Genomic DNA, 18,976 nt, shown 5'->3' with positions numbered 1-18,976 from the left:
ATAGTGCTTAGAATACTGGTGATGGATCAGTCGCAATGACCCGTACCGGTATACCAGGTGGAAAACATTGGGATAATTTGGAATGGGGTACATGTGAAACAATAACCGGTGTTAGTCTGGAGGGATGTCGGAGAGGGGGTACACATGTGATATTGTGCGCCTTTCATCTGAATCCTTTCGATCGGCCGGTATGTGGGTTGAAGTACGAGGATGGACAGCCTATAAGTTGTATCATGGAAGTGATGACTCATGACCATGTCCTGCCACAGGTTGTGTACAAGGGAAATGGGATATACTGTGTCACCACCAGCGAACACCAGGACACTTGGTGTCGTGAAAGATTCTAACTTTTGTTTCACACCCCAGGTAGAGACACTAATAGCACAAGAAAGGATAATTCCTATCTGAGACCACAAACACATAAGTATCACAGTCAACGGTACTTTACCGAGCCTCCGGGAATATATATCGCGTTTTGGATACAATATCACGTCGTTACCCGAACATTTGACCAAGCTATTCAAGGACATTGAGCTAACCCACAAACATTATTACACGTTACACCAAACAAACGAAAAAGGGAGGAAATCGAGGAAATGATTGCCCCTTCACGATGGGACTTGGGACTCAATATTGAGATTCTGCCCTGGGTTCGAATCGTATCACACGCACTAGTATCATCATGGGCAGTCCCTCGGAATTGAGAAGCACTTGCTTCCACTCCCTAAGTGAGTTCTTTGATGGCTGAACATTCCGATACGAGAGCCACAGATCCTGTTACAGGTGGGACAGACATTCGTCGAGGGAAGGGATCGGTGGGGCTGGTTTGCCACGCGCTCCTTCCGCTGCCTGCGCTTGGCCTCTTCACGTTCTTTGCGTTGAGACTCGAAGAGCTCAACCCCCTCCCGGATGCACTTTCTCCACCTCGGGCGGTCTGCGGCCAGGGTCTCCCAGGTGTCAGTGGCGATGTCGCACTTTACCAGGGAGGCTTTGAGGGTGTCCTTATAATGTTTACGCTGTCCTCCTTTGGCTCGTTTACCATGAAGGAGCTCCGCATAAAGCATTTGCTTAGGGAGTCTCGTATCCGGCATGCCAACTATGTGGCCTGTCCAGCGAAGCTGATTGAGTGTGGTCAGTGCTTCAATACTGGGGATGTTAGACACACATTAGTAATTGTACAGTTGGTAATAGTGTTGTACCTATTTATCTTATCCTGTAAATTAAAACAAAAAACGAAAGAAGGGAATTTTGAAGGGTTATTAAAATGAACCAAGGCCAAAGTGTTTGTATACAAAACTGAAGTCAGATCATAGTCGAACATTGTGTTGTTGTAAAAAGCGTTGGATTGTCGGGAAAGGTAATGTTTTGTTGTAAAAAGGAATGTAATCTGGAGTTTTGACTGAAGGCTGTAGTACACCCAAAAAGGCTCATGAATAAAAATAAATCACCGCGAATAATGTCTCTGAGTTTAAATTAAGAGACATTAAAGGGGGGAGTGTATGGCTGCACACTTTTCCAGAAGGCACAGAAAGAGGCGACAAACAAAAAATTGATTCACTTGATTTAATACAAGCTTTTGGGGTTGACTGGACAAAGGGAGCAAAAGGGCACCAGCCTGGGGCAGGTGGTGACTCATCACCAATTAAGGACACTCTCTGCGGTTGAGAACCAGACTGGTTTTATGCATAGAAACACTGGGGTTGATACATTTGATATAAACCCACAGAAGAGCCCCTGAACTAATTGGCCGCAGGGGGAAAAATAATTCTCTTTGGAGTCCAAGTCTGCAAGGAACCACAACAAAAGGACCCCACAAGGTGTACATTTTTGGAGAACAGGGTACTTAAGATGAGTTATCTTTTGTCCTGTAGACTCCATGTGCAAATTGAGGGCATCCAGGTCCATCATGGCAGTCAGTCAAACGGATCACCACAAACAACATATCGATCCAAACACATTATCAGAAACCACAGCTCAGCGAGCATATTATTCATAAAATGGATATAAGTATACAAGCTAGAAGCAGCTCAGAAGCAAAGTATGGAAGCAAACGGAAAGGAACGGAATGAACACGGAAGGAACAGAACTGAAGAGAATGACCAGAATAGGGAACAACCGGTCACGGAACCAACGACCACGAACCTACAATCTACGATTACAGCTACGAACTGGACAGGTGATTGTAATATAATTTTCAGCTTTACAACATTTTTTTAATTCTCTCAAAATTCCAGTTCTGTAGTTTTTAGTTAGTTTTTGCGTAATAAAACTAACACTGGGTTAAGCCTAAACTTTGCGTCATGTGTAGTCCTTTTTCGTGTAATTCCCAAGGTCTACGAATCAAGGTAGTGTGTAAAACAAACATCCTACATTATGTTGATTGAGGGATAAATATTGGCCAGGACATCGAGGATAACTTCTCTGCTCTTCTTCGCAATAGTGCCATGGGATTTTTACATCCACTTGAAAGAGCAAACGGGACCTCGGTTTAACGTCTCATCCAAAACATGGCACCTCCGACAGTGCAGCACTCCCTCAGCACCGCACTAGTGTCAGCCTAGACTTTTTTGTGCTCAAGTCTCTGGAGTGGGACTTGAACTCACAACCTTCTGACTCAGAGGCGAGAGTGCTACCCACATTTAAAAAAAAATATATAATTTATTCAACATTAAAAACATTTGCAACATCGTGATCATTCCACTGTATCATACAAATCCTTTTCGTCACACTGCACAGCCGTTCCTCCAACACACAGTGACATCAAAACCTGAAGTTTAATTTCTCTCTTGTAACATATGAAATTCATCTATTGTACTTTAAAAATGATCATAACCAAATTTTCTGATCTCTTTCTAGGATATCCTCACCCCAAAAGGTTTCTTGCAGACAAAACAGGTCAGTGCCTTTAAAACACTGCAACAACTGCTGCAATTTCTTCTCCCCCCTCAGTCCGTTCACATTAATCGAGACCAATGTAATCATGGCTCCTAATAAAAGAAGTGTGCCTGATAATCCCCCATCATTTAGTCTCCGGCTCTTCCCTTCTCTCATGCTGCTTCCCAACTTTTCAGGCAGCTGTTGTTTTCTCCTGCAGCCTCCGGCTCTTTTTCATCTCCTGTTTGAACCTTCCCTGCCGTTTCACCCTCTTCCTTACATTAGGTTTAGGTCGAAGAGCGGTCCCTTCTCCCTCCTTCTGTACCTCACTAACATTTCCCTTTCCACATAATACCACCCCAACCCATTTCCATGTCTCCATCCCCCTCACTCTCGAGCTCTTCTGTAATCTCCCGTTCCTGGTCCCCGTCAGATAAATGGGCCCCAAACTTGGTGGAAGCTAAGTTCTGCCCCAATGCCGCCCAATGGACCGCTGAGATACCTGACGGTACTTTGGGCCGGAGTTTGGTGGAAAAGTCCTGGAAAGACCGCCCGGCGGCAAAAAAATGACTTATACCATGAATCTGCGGGCGGGACCTCCCAATCTCGGCGTCAAATACAATTCTCGGCAAAGTATCGCCGAGGATTGATTCGGGCCCTGGGAGGGGGATAAAATTAAACCTTTCCAAAAGATTAATAAAAAATGGAAAACCTTCAATGGACCCCATCCACATGAATCACTGGAAAAAAAAATACAAGTTTACTAACCTTTGCAGATCTTCACATTTACCGTTGAGGTTAGACCTGCCTCCACGCGGTGATCCTTCCCCCTGCTGCAGCGGACTCCCGCCTGGACCAAACTGGCAGCTCGGCGGGCGGGAGGACACTGACGTGAGTTGCACACCAGCGGACAGTTCCCAGCGGTCTTCCCTCCCCGCCGGCGGGAGGCCTCCACCAAACTTGCTCGGAGGGGAGACCGCCCATAAAACCCAGTGGCAGCGGGCGGTAAGTGCGCCATGTTCGGGGCCATAAGCTCCCTGAGACAGTCTTCCTGCAATCGTGGTTTCTCCAACAGTGCCGCTCCCTTCGGCCTCAGCTCCACCACTGACCCTTGCTCCCCGTTTCTTCTCTCTCTGGGACAATGGTGCGTCTTCACCTATCTTGCTCCCTTTTGGCTTCTTTGTCTCCCCACTCGTTGTCCTGCTGCCCCTTTAAGGCTTCTGCCTCTTGCACCCTCTCCTTGTCTTGCCCCCTCCTGCTCCCCAAGATGTCTGACTCCCTGTCTTTCTTTGGAGTACTTACACTTACCCCGCTCCCACCTCCTGCCTCCGCTCCCCCCACGGACACTCGATTCTTTAGGGAGAGCCGAGCCATATTATGGCTCGATTCTGCCTTTGACGTGTGCTGGTCTTCACTGTCTTTGTCCTTTTCCACCACACTTGGTATGTTTTCCACCATCTCCGTCCTGTTCTCTGCTCCGCAATTTTCTGCCTCTTCTTGTGCTCTTTTCTCATTCCGTTCGCCGGCAGTGTCCTCCGCCTGCTCTGCTCCTCCAGCCACTCCACTCACACCTCCTGCTCGTTCTCCCGTCTCCTCGTCACTCAAGGGGCTTCCTTCTGCCTCACACTCAGAGGGTGGGGCCTTTGTGACACACCCCACAGCTCTCTGTCTTGCAGTTCCAAGCAATGTGTCCAGATTCACCGCAGTTATAGCAGTACAGGTCTGGACAGCCTCTTCCAAGATGGTCGTGTCTGAGACAATAAAAGCAAATCTTCACCTGGTTATCATGCAGTACCTGGAAGTACTGCAGTCCTTCCATTGTCTCAAATTTCATGCTGCATAAGTTCATCCCCTCTGGGAACCGCATCTTTACATAACGGGTTCCATCTGCTACCCACGTTCCTGGAGAGAATCTCCTCTTTATTGCCGAGCAAATTTTAATGTCCCACGACTCCAACTTTTTTATTAGTACATCGTCCTCAATATAAACCGTCAGGTTTAAGAATGAGACCACCACTTCTTCAGAATAGAGCAGAGATACATCCAAGAACTTAGCAGTCAGAATCAGGTGAATTTATAATGGGGAACAAAGAAATGGCAGACCAATTGAACAAATACATGGTTCTGTCTTCACTAAGGAAGACACAAATAACGTTCCGGAAATACTAGGGGACCGAGGGTTTAGCGAGAAGGAGGAACTGAAGGAAATCCTTATTAGTCAGGAAATTGTGTTAGGGAAATTGATGGGATTGAAGGCCAATAAATCCCCAGGGCCTGATAGTCTGCATCCCAGAGTACTTAAGGAAGTGGCCCTAGAAATAGTGGATGCATTGGTGGACATTTTCCAACATTCTATAGACTCTGGATCAGTTCCTATTGATTGGAGGGTAATTAATGTAACCCCACTTTTTTAAAAAGGAGGGAGAGAGAAAACAGGGAATTATAGACCAGTTAGCCTGGCATCGGTAATGGGGGAAATGTTGGAATCAATTATTAAAGATGTCATCAGCTCATTTGGAAAGCAGTGACAGGATTAGTCCAAGTCAGCATGGATTTATGAAAGGGAAATCATGCTTGGCAAATCTTCTAGAATTTTTTGAGGATGTAACAAATAGAGTGGACAAGGGAGACCCAGTGGATGTGGTGTATTTGGACTTTCAAAAGGCTTTTGACAAGGTCCCACACAAGAGATTGGTGTGCAAAATTAAAGCACATGGTATTGGGGGTAATGTATTGACGTGGATAGAGAACTGGTTGGCAGACAGGAAGCAAAGAGTAGGAATAAACGGGTCCTTTTCAAAATGGCAGGCAATGACTAGTGGAGTACCGCAGGGCTCAGTGCTGGGACCCAATCATTAACCTGGGCTGTTCGTGGAGGACTGTTGTTTCTCCTCCTGCCATGGTGGAATGGTACTGTTCCTCTCTGCCACTCCTCGGTCTTCATTCTCACTAGTGGTTCGCCTGGTGATAACCCTTCTCACTGTCCAGTGCCTCACTAATGGGCATCTCGGTGCTGATGCTCGGACAGGTAAGATGCCAGGATGGAATTAGTGAGGATGCAACATGGAGGCAGCTGGACAAAGGTGGCATGTGGGACCAAGCAGAGGTGCCATCGCTATCGTTAATGTGAGCTTCCCCTTCTGCCCCTTTGTGCTAGGTGCCCATTTGAAGTATTTCTTCACTCATTTCCCTTAAGATCCTGAGATGGAAACCAGCTGCCTACCTTAAATTTAAGTTGTGTGTTGTGTCCAATCTCTGTGAATAATAACCCCCACCTCTGCTGGTTCTACATCTCAATAACCACCTCCTCTCTGAAAGCTGAGACAAAGGCCTTATGTCATATCTCTTTCATTCTCACCCTCCCATTACTACCTTTGCCTGTCCTATTTCTCAGTAGCCCTGACTACTTTCTCACTACCCAATATGCTTCGAGAAGCCTTTTTATTTTCTTTACGTTTGTTTTGCTACTTAACTCTTCTACTCTCCTGTGGCCATTTTATTTTCCCTTTTGTAGCTGTCCTGTATTCATTATATTGGTTCATAAACCTTGCATCACTTTCTTTTCATCAGCTTGGCTTCCCTGGAACCACATTTTGAAGATTGGAAGATGTAAAAGGTACTGTTGACAATGGGTAGAAACACTCAGTTCCTCTGGGAAAATAATTGCAGTTAAGGAGTTAGACGAGAATTCGGAATTTGTTTCCAAGCTGCCTTACACACAACCTAATTATTGCATTATCCTTTTCATTTAGTATCACTGAAGTCTTGTCAGCCTGTTTGCTTTTATGATATCTGCATTCCTAAAAGACCAGTCTGTCCCTCCTCTCTCTATGTGCCACCTGATGATTTGTCACAAGTAACTGGTGTCATCGAGTAATACCTGGTTATCTGATAGATTATAGTATCTGATAGATTAGTGGCTGTAGGGGCATACATTCCAGTTGGAATGATTTGTATAATGTTCCTGGTTTTCACTCTGACCCTCTGCTCTTCTGTGGGTAGGTACTTGTTTCAGAAATTGCCGTGGTCCCGGCCTGAAAGACCATCAGCAGGCCGGGGCCATTGGATGGAGCAGCATGCGGCGGTATACCAGTGCAGGTAGTAGTGCATGCTGCTGCAGGAGGGCGACGGCTGACTGCAGTTTGAGCAGGTACAGCAGGAAAAGTGGCAAGAGTTCGTAAAGGGATGTGATCGGGGCCCGGGAGAGGCGAGGGCCCTGGGGGCAGCACTGGCCAGCCCACACTGCGATATGTGTGCGCACTCGGTCTGTGCAGCAGAGCTGGTCTCCAGTCGTCTTGGTTAATCCTTGCCACTGGACCAAGACCAAGACCTAGTTCTGACAAGCCCGTGTGATGGCTGGGGTGCAAAAGCCACCAGACATTAAAAAAATTCACACTTCGGGATATAGTTCGGGATCCGGAATATCATTGAAACACCTGTGAACTCATCCGTTTTCGGCATGGAAGCAAGTTATCCTCATTTCGAGGGACTGCTTATGATGATGATGATGACTTGTTCCAGTTTGGTTAAGAAGTAGTGAGTGTTTGGTTCAGTGTGTTCGACTTTTGATGGTTTCTGTTACTAATTGCGAAACTGTGTCCTGTTAGACATACATATTCTGCAGTTATCTCGCAATGTGCTGAATTTATTAACATCCAATTTCAACATGTGTGCCTCAGAAGAGGAAGCAGCATTATTATATTGGCAGATTCCATTCAGCGTGCATTTACACCAACTTCTGGTGTGAGACGGGAGCTGGAGTTCGGCTTAAAGTTTGACTTGGCTTCTGGCTGTCTGTTTAGAAAAGAGCAGTGTACCTGTCTGCGTAACAATAACTTGCATTTATATAGCACCTTTAACAGGATAACCAAATGGCGCTCTCCCATCCAGAAGTAGGAAATGTAAATAATTAAAGTCGGACTTTAGAGTGGAGTTAAATCCTGACTCGGGATTTACACTGGAACTTTAGCTATGCACCAACGTGCAAATATTGCCGTGACTGTGTGTTCACATCTCTGAGGCTGTGGAAAAAAGTCTTAATTTGACATTCTTACTGCCCCACACTTTCCCCTTAAACAATGAGTGGGTGATACCTTTGCCTTCATTTTATGTACAGGTTGAACCTGCCTTATCCAGAACTCCCTTATCCAGAATCACCCCTCGCCTAGAACCATTCCTGGTCACCATGCGCAGAACTCCGACATGAACAAATTGAAGCCCTTCCTTGCTGCCGACTCCTGCAATTGCTGGCCTGACCCCGCGATCCACCCCGCCCACCCCACCCCATGATCTCTCTGCCGCACTCCCAGCCCCAAGCCAGCCAGCCCTGATATCCCCTTACTCAGTACCTGTACCATCCAATTTAACGTGACCATCCCTCATCCGTAAAAATCCCTTATGCAGAACAGGCCAGGTTTCGAGGGTTCTGGACAAGGGAGGTTCAACATGTACAGAAAACCCTGTCAGCGACTCAAAAGCACAACACTGCGGATGCTGGAAATCGGAAATCAAAACAGAAAATGCTGGAAATACTCAGCAGGTCAGAACTGACGAAGGACCATCAACCTGAAACGTTAACTCTGTTTCTCTCGCCGTAGATGCTGTCTGACCTGTTGAATGTTTCCAGCCTTTTTTGTTTTTATTCCTGGCAGTAGCCCTCAGAGGAATCACATGCATAATAACAACTTGCACCTGTAACATAGTAAAACGTCCCAAGACACTTCACAGGAGCATTATCAAACAAAATGTGATACTGCGCTTGGTCAAAGTAGTAGGTTTTAATGAGGAGAGAGAGGTCGAGCGGCGGAGAGGTTTAGGGAGGGAATTCTAGTGCTTAGGGGCGAGGCAGCTGAAGGCATGGCCGCCAATGTTGGAGCGATTGAAATCGAGGTTGCACAAGAGGCCAGAATTGGAGGAGCGCTGAGATCTCGGAGGGTTGTAGGGCTGGTGGAATTCAGGGAGGGATGAGGGATTTGAAAGCAAGGATGAGAATTTTAAAATTGGGGCATTACCAGACCAGGAGCCAATTTAGGTCAGCGAGCACAGGGGCAAAGTCTAGAGGTAACAAAGGCATGGATGGGGGGTTTCAACAACAGATAAGCTGAGCCAGGGGCAGAGTCTGACCATGTTACAGAGGTTGAAGTCGGCGATCTTGGTGATGGTGCAGATATGTGGTCGGAAGCTCATTCTTGGGGGCAAGTATGACACCAAGGTTGCGAGCGGTCTGGTCCAGCCTCAGACAGTTGCCAGAGAGAGGGATGGAGTCGGTAGTTAGGGAACGGAGTTTGTGGTAGGGACCGAAGACAATGGCGTCAGTCTTCCCAATATTTAGTTGTTGGAAATTTCTGCTCATCCAAAACTGAATGTTGGATGAGCAGTGTGACAATTTAGAGGCAGTGGAGGGGTCGAAAGAGGTGGTAGTGAGGTAGAGCTGGGTATCATGAGCCTACATGTGGAACCTGATGTGTTTTAGGATGAGTTTGCCGAGGGGCAGCATGTAGATGAGAAATAGGAGGGGGCCAAAGATAGATCCCTGGGGGACTCCAGAGGTAACGATGCGGGGGCGGGAAGAGAAGCCATTGCAGGTGATTCTCGGGCTACGACTGGACTTTATAATCGGCTTATAAAGTATAGGCACTGTAGGAAGGTGGTGTTCAATGGGCATCTTGCTGGATAGTGTTAGAGCAGCCTGCTAAACCTTCTGGGTCTGTTGTGGTCGATGGTGTCAGTCCTTTGAGTGTTCAAACATCTGGAGAAATAACTGCTGCTGCTGTAACTCTGACAGCCAGTTCACCACTTCAGGATAACATTTTATTCTTCCATTTTAACTGGTTCTCCAGTGGCCGATAGGGGCTGAAACTCTCACTGCACCATGTGTGATGGAGTGCCCCTTGTCTCAGGATGACCAGCACTTGCTTTGCTCCTTTGTATTCTCCAAACCGATTCTCCAGTCCACCGAAGGTAGCTCAGCTCCAGCGCATTTTTATTGTTCGATGAAATATACTAACTCAAGACTGGTCACAAATCTGCAATATTGAGTTTATATAAACCCTTCCTGTTTCTGTAATCAGGGACATGGGTGAACACTTATTGGCACCATCCACTTCCCATGGTCCTCGGGCCCGAAAACCTCTGGAGAGGATGTAGAGTTTTCCCACAGTACATAAATGTGTCAAAAAACCAATTTCCTTGCTCTTTTTTAGCATAATAATGGTGCAAGTGCTGAGGATTGCAAGAAAATTCAAGGCCCATGTCAACATTTTATATCGAAAAAACCCAACATTTCACTGTCATGATTTGTTAACCAATCCAATTACTCATAATACTTTTTTTTTTTTACAATGGTGCAGATTTTGCGGGAGGAATCACGGTGTGTTCAAACAGGTCCTAGATCCCCAACGAGGGCATCGCGCTGTTTTTACTCTCTGATTATCGCAAGTTACAGTGCAAAAGCCCACAGAGAGTCTTAGGCCTAAAAATTCCTTCTAATATTAGCCCCGGGCGATGTTTACCGTGTCCAAATGGGATATTCACTATTAGTGCCCCAAGAGGGGAGTGGAGCACTTAGAGAAGCGCTCTACGCTACTTTGAGGGCTCTAGGGGTGGTAGCACTGCATGGATAATGAAGGTCTGGTGCTTGGAAACCTGAAAAATGAGAGAAAGGTGAAGGGAGCGTTGGAAACATCGGCAGCAGTATCTGCGACCTCACAGAATCACGGCAATGTTAAAAGATTTTACAACTGACCAGCCACAGGCTCCTGCTCTATAACATCGCCCCAGGAGCTTCCATGGAGCACCCGCTCTCCCTGTCGGTGACGGTGCCAGGCGCTACGGCAGGCGAAAGGAGTGAAGTTCAGGATCGCGGCACTAACGTGGCGTTGTACACCCATGACGTCACCAAGTGGGTGGTGCTAGAGTGCACAGCGTTAACTGATAGCGCCGCTGCTAAACCACCACTGAGGTTCACGGCAGGCACCGACAGTGCGGCACTCGGGCAGCAAGTGCTTAGCGGCTAGAAGGCAGTAGAGCAGGGGAGCGATGGGGGAAATGATAACCAGAGTGTGACAGGAAGGGACAGAATTTATAAACATAAGTGTATCAGAAAGTGAGGTCAAAGCAGGGAAAATGGTAAAAGACAAAATCAAAAGCTCTTTATCTGAATGCACGCAGCATTTGTAACAAGACAGATGAATTGACGGCACAAATAGATATAAATGGGTACGATCTGATAACCATTACAGAGTCGACGTTGCAAGGTGACCAAGGCTGGGAACTGAAAATTCAGGGATTTTTGACAATTCGGAAGGATGGACAGAATGGAAAAGGAGGTGGGGTAGCTCTGTTAATAAAGGATGAGATCAGTGCAGTAATGAGAAATGATATTGGCTCTGAAGATCAAGATGTAGAATCAATTTGGGTGGAGATAAGAAATAATAAGGGGAAGAAGTCATTGGTGGGCATAGTCTATAGGCCCCCTAACAGAAGCTACACTGTTGGGCAGAGCATAAATAAAGCAGTATTGGAATCTTGTAAGAAAGTTACGGCAATAATCATGGGTGATTTTACTCTATATATTGATTGGACAAATCAAATTGGGCACGATAGCCTTGAGGAAGAACTCATAGAGTGTATCTGGGATGGTTTCCTTGGACAGTACATTGTGGAAACAACCAGGGAGCAGGCTATCTTAGATCTGGTACTGTGTAAATCTAAGAGACATAGGAAATAGGAACAGGAGTAGGCCATATGGCCCCTCGAGCCTGCTCTGCCATTCAATAAGATCATGGCTGATCTGATCATTAGCACAGCTCCACTTTCCAGCCCGCTCCCCATATGCATTTACTTCCTTATCGCTCAAAATTCTGTCTATCTCCGCTTTAAATATATTCAATGACCCAGCCTCCTCAGCTCTCTGGCACAGAGAATTCCATAGATGTATAACCAACTGAGAGAAGAAATTCCTCCTCATCTCAGTTTTAAATGGGCGACCCCTGATTCGAAAACTATGCCCCCTAGTTCTAGATTCCCCCATGAGTGGAAACATCCTCTCTGCATTTACCTTGTCCAGCCCCTTCATTATTTTATATGTCTTAATAAGATCATCTCTCATTCTTCTGAACTTCAACGTGTATAGGCCCAACCTGCTCAACCTTTCTTCATAAGTCAATCCCTTCACCTCAGGAATCAAATGAGTGAATCTTCTCTGAACTACCTCCAATGCAAGTATATGTTTCAATGATAAGGGTTATGGGGAGTGGGCGGAGAAGTGTAGCTGAGCCCAAGATCAAATCAGCCATGATCTTATTAAATGGCGGAGCAGGCTCGCGGGGACAAATGGCCGACTCCTGCTTCTATTTCTTATGTTCTTATGTTCTAGTGCCCCCCCACCCCCCGCCTCTTGGGCACTAACGGGTGGTGCTAAGCAAACAAATGTTTAACCTTAAGTGTAATGTGGTGCAAAATGTTAAGTGTAATGAACGGTGAGCGCCGTTCATTCTCCGCTGACCACTGACTGACCAATAATAATTGCAATTTATTCGCCATAAATGAATTTTCTAATGTCAGAAATAAAGTTTAAAGCATAATATAAAATTCTAAATATGAAGACCCTTTCACAATAACATGATTAAATGTATCTATTGAATTGTCTTTTACTGTCTTCCCTAAAGCCTTTCCTTGAAAGCCTCGCCTTGTCGCAAGAGTTGGGGCTGCTCCCCAACAGGTCGACAGTTTCTAACCACATTCTGGCAATGGCATTCTCAGCATGTGCAGCAAAATTGTCCAGCGTGCAATAATGTACAAGATCACCGGCCAGAATATTCCAGCTATAACACTCCCACATACAATTCCCCCCCTTCCTGTTCAACACTGTTAGTGTACGTCATTAAATACAGAGCAACCAGGCAGCTGGTGGGCAAAAGCAAGCTGGTCAGTAATTCACATCAGGCAGTAGAGACACAGGTGAGACATATAGAAAATAGGTGCAAGAGTAGGCCATTCGGCCCTTCGAGCCTGCACCACCATTCAATAAGGTCATGGCTGATCATTCCCTCAGTACCCCTTTCCTGCTTTCTCTCCATACCCCTTAATCCCTTTAGCCGTAAAGGCCATATCTAACTCCCTCTTGAATATATCCAATGAACTGGCATCAAGAACTCTCTGTGGCAGGGAATTCCACAGGTTAACAACTCTGAGTGAAGAAGTTTGTCCTCATCTCAGTCCTAATAGGCCTACCCCTTATCCTAAGAATGTGTTCCCTGGTTCTAGACTTCCCCAATATTGGGAACAATCTACCCGCATCTAACCTGTCCCGTCCCGTCAGAATCTTGTATGTTTCTATGAGATCCCCTCTCATCCTTCTAAACTCCAATGTATAAAGGCCCAACTGGTCCAGTCTCTCCTCATATGTCAGTCCGACCATCCCGGGAATCAGTCTGGTGAACCTTCGCTGCACTCCCTCAATAGCAAGAACGTCCTTCCTCAGATTAAGAGACCAAAATTGAACACAATATTCCAAGTGAGGCCTCACCAAGGCGCTGTACAACTGCAGTAAGACCTCCCTGTTCCTATACTCAAATTCCATTGCTATGAAGGCCAACATACCATTTGCCTTCTTTACCGCCTGCTGCATCTGGCCAGCTTTCAATGACTGATGAACCATGACACCCAGGTCTCGTTGCACCTCCTCTTTTCCTAATCTGCCACCATTCAGATAATATTCTGTCTTTGCGTTTTTGCCCCCAAAGTGGCTAACCTCACAGTTATCCACATTATACTGCATCTGCCATGCATTTGCCCACTCACCTAACCTGTCCAAGTCACCCTGCAGCCTCTTAGCATCGTCCTCACAGCTCACACCGCCACCCAGTTTAGTGTCATCTGCAAATTTGGAGATATTACACTCAATTCCTTCATCCAAATCATTGTTGTATATTGTAAAGAGCTGGGGTCCCAGCACTGAGCCCTGCGGCACTCCACGAGTCACTGCCTGCCATTCTGAAAAGGACCCATTTATCCCAACTCTCTGCTTCCTGTCTGCCAACCAGTTCTCGATCCACATCAGTATATTGCCCCCAATACCATGTGCTTTGATTTTACATACCAATCTCTTGTGTGGGACCTTGTCAAAAGCCTTTTGAAAATCCAAATACACCACATCCACTGATTCTCCCTTGTCCACTCTACTAACTACATCCTCAAAAAATTCCAGAAGATTTGTCAAGCATGATTTCCCCTTCATAAATTCATGCTGACTTGGACCGATCCTGTCACTGCTTTCCAAATGCGCTGCTATTTCATCCTTAATAATTGATTCCAACATTTTCCCCACGACTGATGTCAGGCTAACCGGTCTATAATTACCCGTTTTCTCTCGCCCTCCCTTTTTAAAAAGTGGTGTTACATTAGCTACCCTCCAGTCCACAGGAACTTATCCAGAGTTGATAGACTGTTGGAAAATGATTACCAATGCATCCACTATTTCTAGGGCCACTTCCTTCAGTACTCTGGGATGCAGACTATCTGGCCCCAGGGATTTATCGGCCTTCAATCCCATCAATTTCCCTAACACAATTTCCCACCTAATAAGTATATCCTTCAGTTCCTCCTCTCACTTGACCCTCGGTCCCCTAGTACTTTTAGAAGGTTATTTGTGTCTTCCTTCGTGAAGACTGAACCAAAGTATTTGTTCAATTGGTCTGCCATTTGTTTGTTCCCCATTATAAATTCACCTGAATCCGACTGCAAGGGACCTACGTTTGTCTTCACTAATCTTTTTCACTTCACATATTTATAGAAGCTTTTGCAGTCAGTTTTTATGTTCCCGGCAAGCTTCTTCTCGTACTCTATTTTCTCCCTCTTAATTAAACCCTTTGTCCTCCTCTGCTAAATTCTAAATTTCTCCCAGTCCTCAGGTTTGCTGCTTTTTCTGGCCAATTTATATGCCTCCTCCTTGGATTTAACACTATCCTTAATTTCCCTTGTTAGCCAGGGTTGAGCCACCTTCCCCATTTTATTCTTACTCCAGACAGGGATGTACAATTGGTGAAGTTCATCCATGTGATCTTTAAATGTTTGCCATTGCATATCCACCGTCAACCCTTTAAGTATCATTTGCAAGTCTACTCTAGCCAATTCATGCTTCAAACCATCGAAGTTACCTTTCCTTAAGTTCAGGACCCTGGTTGTAAGTTCAGCAAGAGTGAGTTCTCTCAGAGAAATGGGCAGCACTCCCACCTGAGTCGGAAGGCTAGAACATAACAAGAAATAGGAGCAGGAGCATGCCATAAGGCCCCTCGAGCCTGCTCCGCCATTTAATATGATCATGGCTGATCCAATCATGGACTCAGGTCCACTTACCTGCCCGCTCTCCATAACCCTTTATTCCCTTATTGGTTGAGAAACTGTCTCTGTTTTAAATTTATTCAATGTCCCAGCTTCCACAGCTCTCTGAGGCAGCGATTTCCACAAATTTACAACCCTCTGAGAAAAGAAATTCCTCCTCATCTCAGTTTTAAATGGACGGCCCCTTATTCTAAGATTATGCCCTCTAGTTCAAGTCTCCCCCATCAGTAGAAACATCCTCTCTGCATCCACCTTGTCAAGCTCCCTCATAAACTTATACGTTTCGATAAGATCACCTCTCATTCTTCTGAATTCCAATGAGTAGAGACCCAAACTACCCAACCTTTCGTCATAAGTTAACTCCCTCATCTCTGGAATCAACCTAGTGAACCTTCTCTGAACTGCCTCCAAAGCAAGTATATCCTTTCTTAAATATGGAAACCAAAATTTTACGCAATATTCGAGATGTGGCCTCACCAATACCCTGCATAACTGTAGCAAGACTTCCCTGCTTTTATACTCCATCCCCTTTGCAATAAAGGCCAAGATTCCATTGGCCTTCCTGATCACTTGCTGTATCTGCATACTAACCTTTTGTGTTTCATGCACCAAGACCCCCAGGTCTCGCTGTACTGCAGCACTTTGTAATTTTTCTCCATTTAAATAATAACTTGCTCTTTGATTTTTTTCTGCCAAAGTGCATAACCTTACACTTTCCAACATTATACTCCATCTGCCAAATCTTTGCCCACTCACTTAGCCTGTCTATGTCCTTTTGCAAGTTTTTTGTGTCCTCCTCACACATTGCTTTTCCTCCCATCTTTGTATCATCAGCAAACTTGGCTACGTTACACTCGGTCCCTTCATCCAAGTCGTTAATGTAGATTGTAAATAGTTAGGTTCCAGCACTAATCCCCGCAGCACCCCACTAGTTATTGATTGCCAACCCGAGAATGAACCATTTATCCCGATTCTGTGTTCTCTGTTAGTTAGCCAATCACTTTGTTCACAGTAATTGTAGCAGCACTTGTGTGCTGAGAGATTTGCATCGTATTGTCACTTGTGGCAATGAATGCCTGGGTTATCGCTATGGCCTTGGTCAAGGTTGGGGTCTCTACAGTCAAAAATTTGAGAAGTATGGTTTCGTGGCCAATGCCAAGTACGAAAAAGTCTCGGAGTATGTGCTCCAAATGTCCTTCAAATTTGCAATGCACTTAGCTCGGCGACATAACTTGCCACTTCCTGGCCTTCAGACCTTTTGTAGGTGTAGAACCAGTACCTCACCATCAGAATGCCTTCCATCAGGTTAAAATGCTCTCGGACCAGTGTGCACAAATCGTCGTACAATTTCTCCGTGGGTTTCGCTGGAGTGAGCAGATTCTTCATGAGGCTATACGTTGGTGCCCCACAGACGGTGAGGAGGATCGCCCTTCATTTGGCAGTGCTCTCTTTCCCATCCAGCTCGTTAGCCACGAAGTATTGGTCGAGTCGCTCCACAAAAGTTTCCCAATCATCTCCCTCCGAAAATTTCTTCAGGATGCCCACTGTTCTCTGCATCTTTGGATTTGTTATCTGTATCTCGTTGCCAGTTATTGTGTATGGAGAAAGAGTCAGACTGAACACTGTGAGCTCAAAGTAAAGTGTAACCTTAGTCTTTTATTGCAGGTCTCCAGAGTGCCTCTCCAACCTGTGAAACCTCCTTAAATAGCTGTCCTCCCAAGGGATTATGCGATCCCTTGGGACTCCCGGGAATGAGTAAATACAAGTCCACATATATAACAACTTCCCTTTCATAAATCTATGCTGACTCTGCCTGACTGAATTCTGCTTTTTTAAATGTTCTGCTACTGCTTCTTTAATAATGGAATCCAACATTTTCCCAACCACAGATGTCAGGCTAACTGGTCTATAGTTTCCTGCTTTTTTTCTGCCTCCTTTTTTAAATAGGGGTGTTACAATTGCAGTTTTTCAATCTGCTGGGACCTCCCTAGAATCCAGGGAATTTTGGTAAATTACAACCAATGCATCCACTAATCCACTAATCAGACCCTAGGATGCAAGCCATCAGGTCCAGGGGATTTCTACGCCTTTTGTCCCATTATCTTACTGAGTACCACCTCATTATTGATTTTGATTGTGTTCCTCCTCCACTATAGCCCCTTGACTATCCACTGTTGGGATATATTGCACTGTTGGGCTGTGGGTTCAAGTCCCACTCCAGAGACTTGAGCTCATAAATCTAGGTTGGCACTCCACTGCAGTGCTGAGGGAGTGCTGCAGTGTCGGAAGTGCCGTCTTTCGGGGGAGACGTTAATCCGAGGTCCCGTCTGCTCTTGCAGATGGATGTAAAAGATCCCTTGGCACTATTTCGTAGAAGAGTTCGAAGAAGAAGGGTGTCCTGGGCCGATATTTATTCCTCAATCAACATTTGCCTCGATTTCAAAATTCTCATCCTTGTTTACAAATTCCTCCATAGCCTCGCCTCTCCCTATCTCTGTAATCTCCTCCAATGCCACAACCGCCCCCACCCCCTCGAGAATGTCTGTGCTCCTCATATTCTGCCCTCTTGAGCATCCCTGATTATAATCGTTCAACCATCAGTGGCCATGCCTTCAGCTGCCTCGGCCCTAAGCTCTGGAATTTCTCCCTAAACCTCTCTGCTTCTCTTTCCTCCTTTGAGACGCTCCTTAAAACCTACCTCTTTGGCCAAGTTTTTGATCATCTGCCCCATCTTACGTGGCTCGGTGTCACATTTTTGTCTTATAACACTCCTGTGAAGTGCCTTGGGACATTTTACTACATTAAAGGCGCTATATAGATACAAGTTGTTGTTGTAAAACAGATTATCTGGTCTTTATCACAAAGCTGTTTGTGGGAGCTTGCAATTGGCTGCCGCCTTTCCTATATTACAACAGTGACTACACATCAGGCTGTAAAGTGTTTTGGGACGTCCTGAGGTTGTGAAAGGCACTATAGAAATGCAAGTCATTCTTACGTTAAGTTATATTTATTTACTTACCAATCATATTCCCAGGTGCAGTGGCGGAACCAGTACTGGTTCAGTCTCCGACAGTCCATAGCGTGAGAGAGCGTCAGACTGTGAGCTTATGCTGCACCATGAAGAAAGACAACGTCAGGCAAGTGGATGTTCACTGGTCCCAACAGCTCCCTGGTACACACAAGGAGAAGATGATACTTCATTACACAAATAATACCTTAAAAAAGTAGTGGGGTTTTGCTGACCATTTTCAGTCTTCCAGGGATGTCACCAGTATTAGCTTCATTCTGACCATCACAGGCGTGCAGCACAGAAACACCGCTGCCTATATCTGCAGTGTGTGGAGCCGTATCGATGGAGCAGGAACCCAGCTGAATGTCATCGGTATGTAAATGTTAGCTATCACTCGCAGGTTCACAGGAACAGACCGCACTGGGACCTGTATCCGACCCACAGCAGGGCAGGGGGAAGGATGGATTGTCCAAGATGGGAAGGGTTTTATTTTCACAAAGAAGTTGTTGGTTTAATAGAACAATAATGTTGTGTATGAATAAAGAGTCTGACCAGATACTGAGAACTCAAAGTAAAGTGTGACCGTAGTCTTTTATTACAGGCCTCCAGAGTGCCTCCCCAGCCTGTGAGGCCTCCTTAAGTACAGCTGCTCCAAAGGGATTGTGGGATCCCTTGGGACTCCAGGGGATGAGCCCTCTGGTGGTTAAACAAGGTATTTACAGGTTTACATATAGAAACATAGAAAATAGG

General features: G+C 45.7%; 1 protein-coding gene across 7 annotated transcripts in view; it reads right to left on the bottom strand.

The window, feature by feature from the left end:
• Positions 1-18,976, bottom strand: part of LOC139272925 (uncharacterized) — a 304,924-nt gene that overhangs the window by 261,322 nt on the left and 24,626 nt on the right. For 6 of the 7 annotated variants that reach the window (XM_070889041.1, XM_070889040.1, XM_070889047.1 and 3 more), the window contains one exon: positions 18,236-18,385. In XM_070889041.1, the coding sequence (XP_070745142.1) occupies positions 18,236-18,242 (7 nt within the window). In that variant the 5' untranslated portion in view covers positions 18,243-18,385. The remainder of the gene's footprint in view (positions 1-18,235; positions 18,386-18,976) is intronic. The other variant, XM_070889042.1, reaches the window with a different exon arrangement.

This window comes from Pristiophorus japonicus, chromosome 9, assembly GCF_044704955.1.
Source record: "Pristiophorus japonicus isolate sPriJap1 chromosome 9, sPriJap1.hap1, whole genome shotgun sequence".
Classification (NCBI taxonomy): domain Eukaryota; kingdom Metazoa; phylum Chordata; class Chondrichthyes; family Pristiophoridae; genus Pristiophorus; species Pristiophorus japonicus.
The sequence above is the reverse complement of the archived record's forward strand: the minus strand, read 5'-3'. Positions and strand labels throughout refer to the sequence as shown.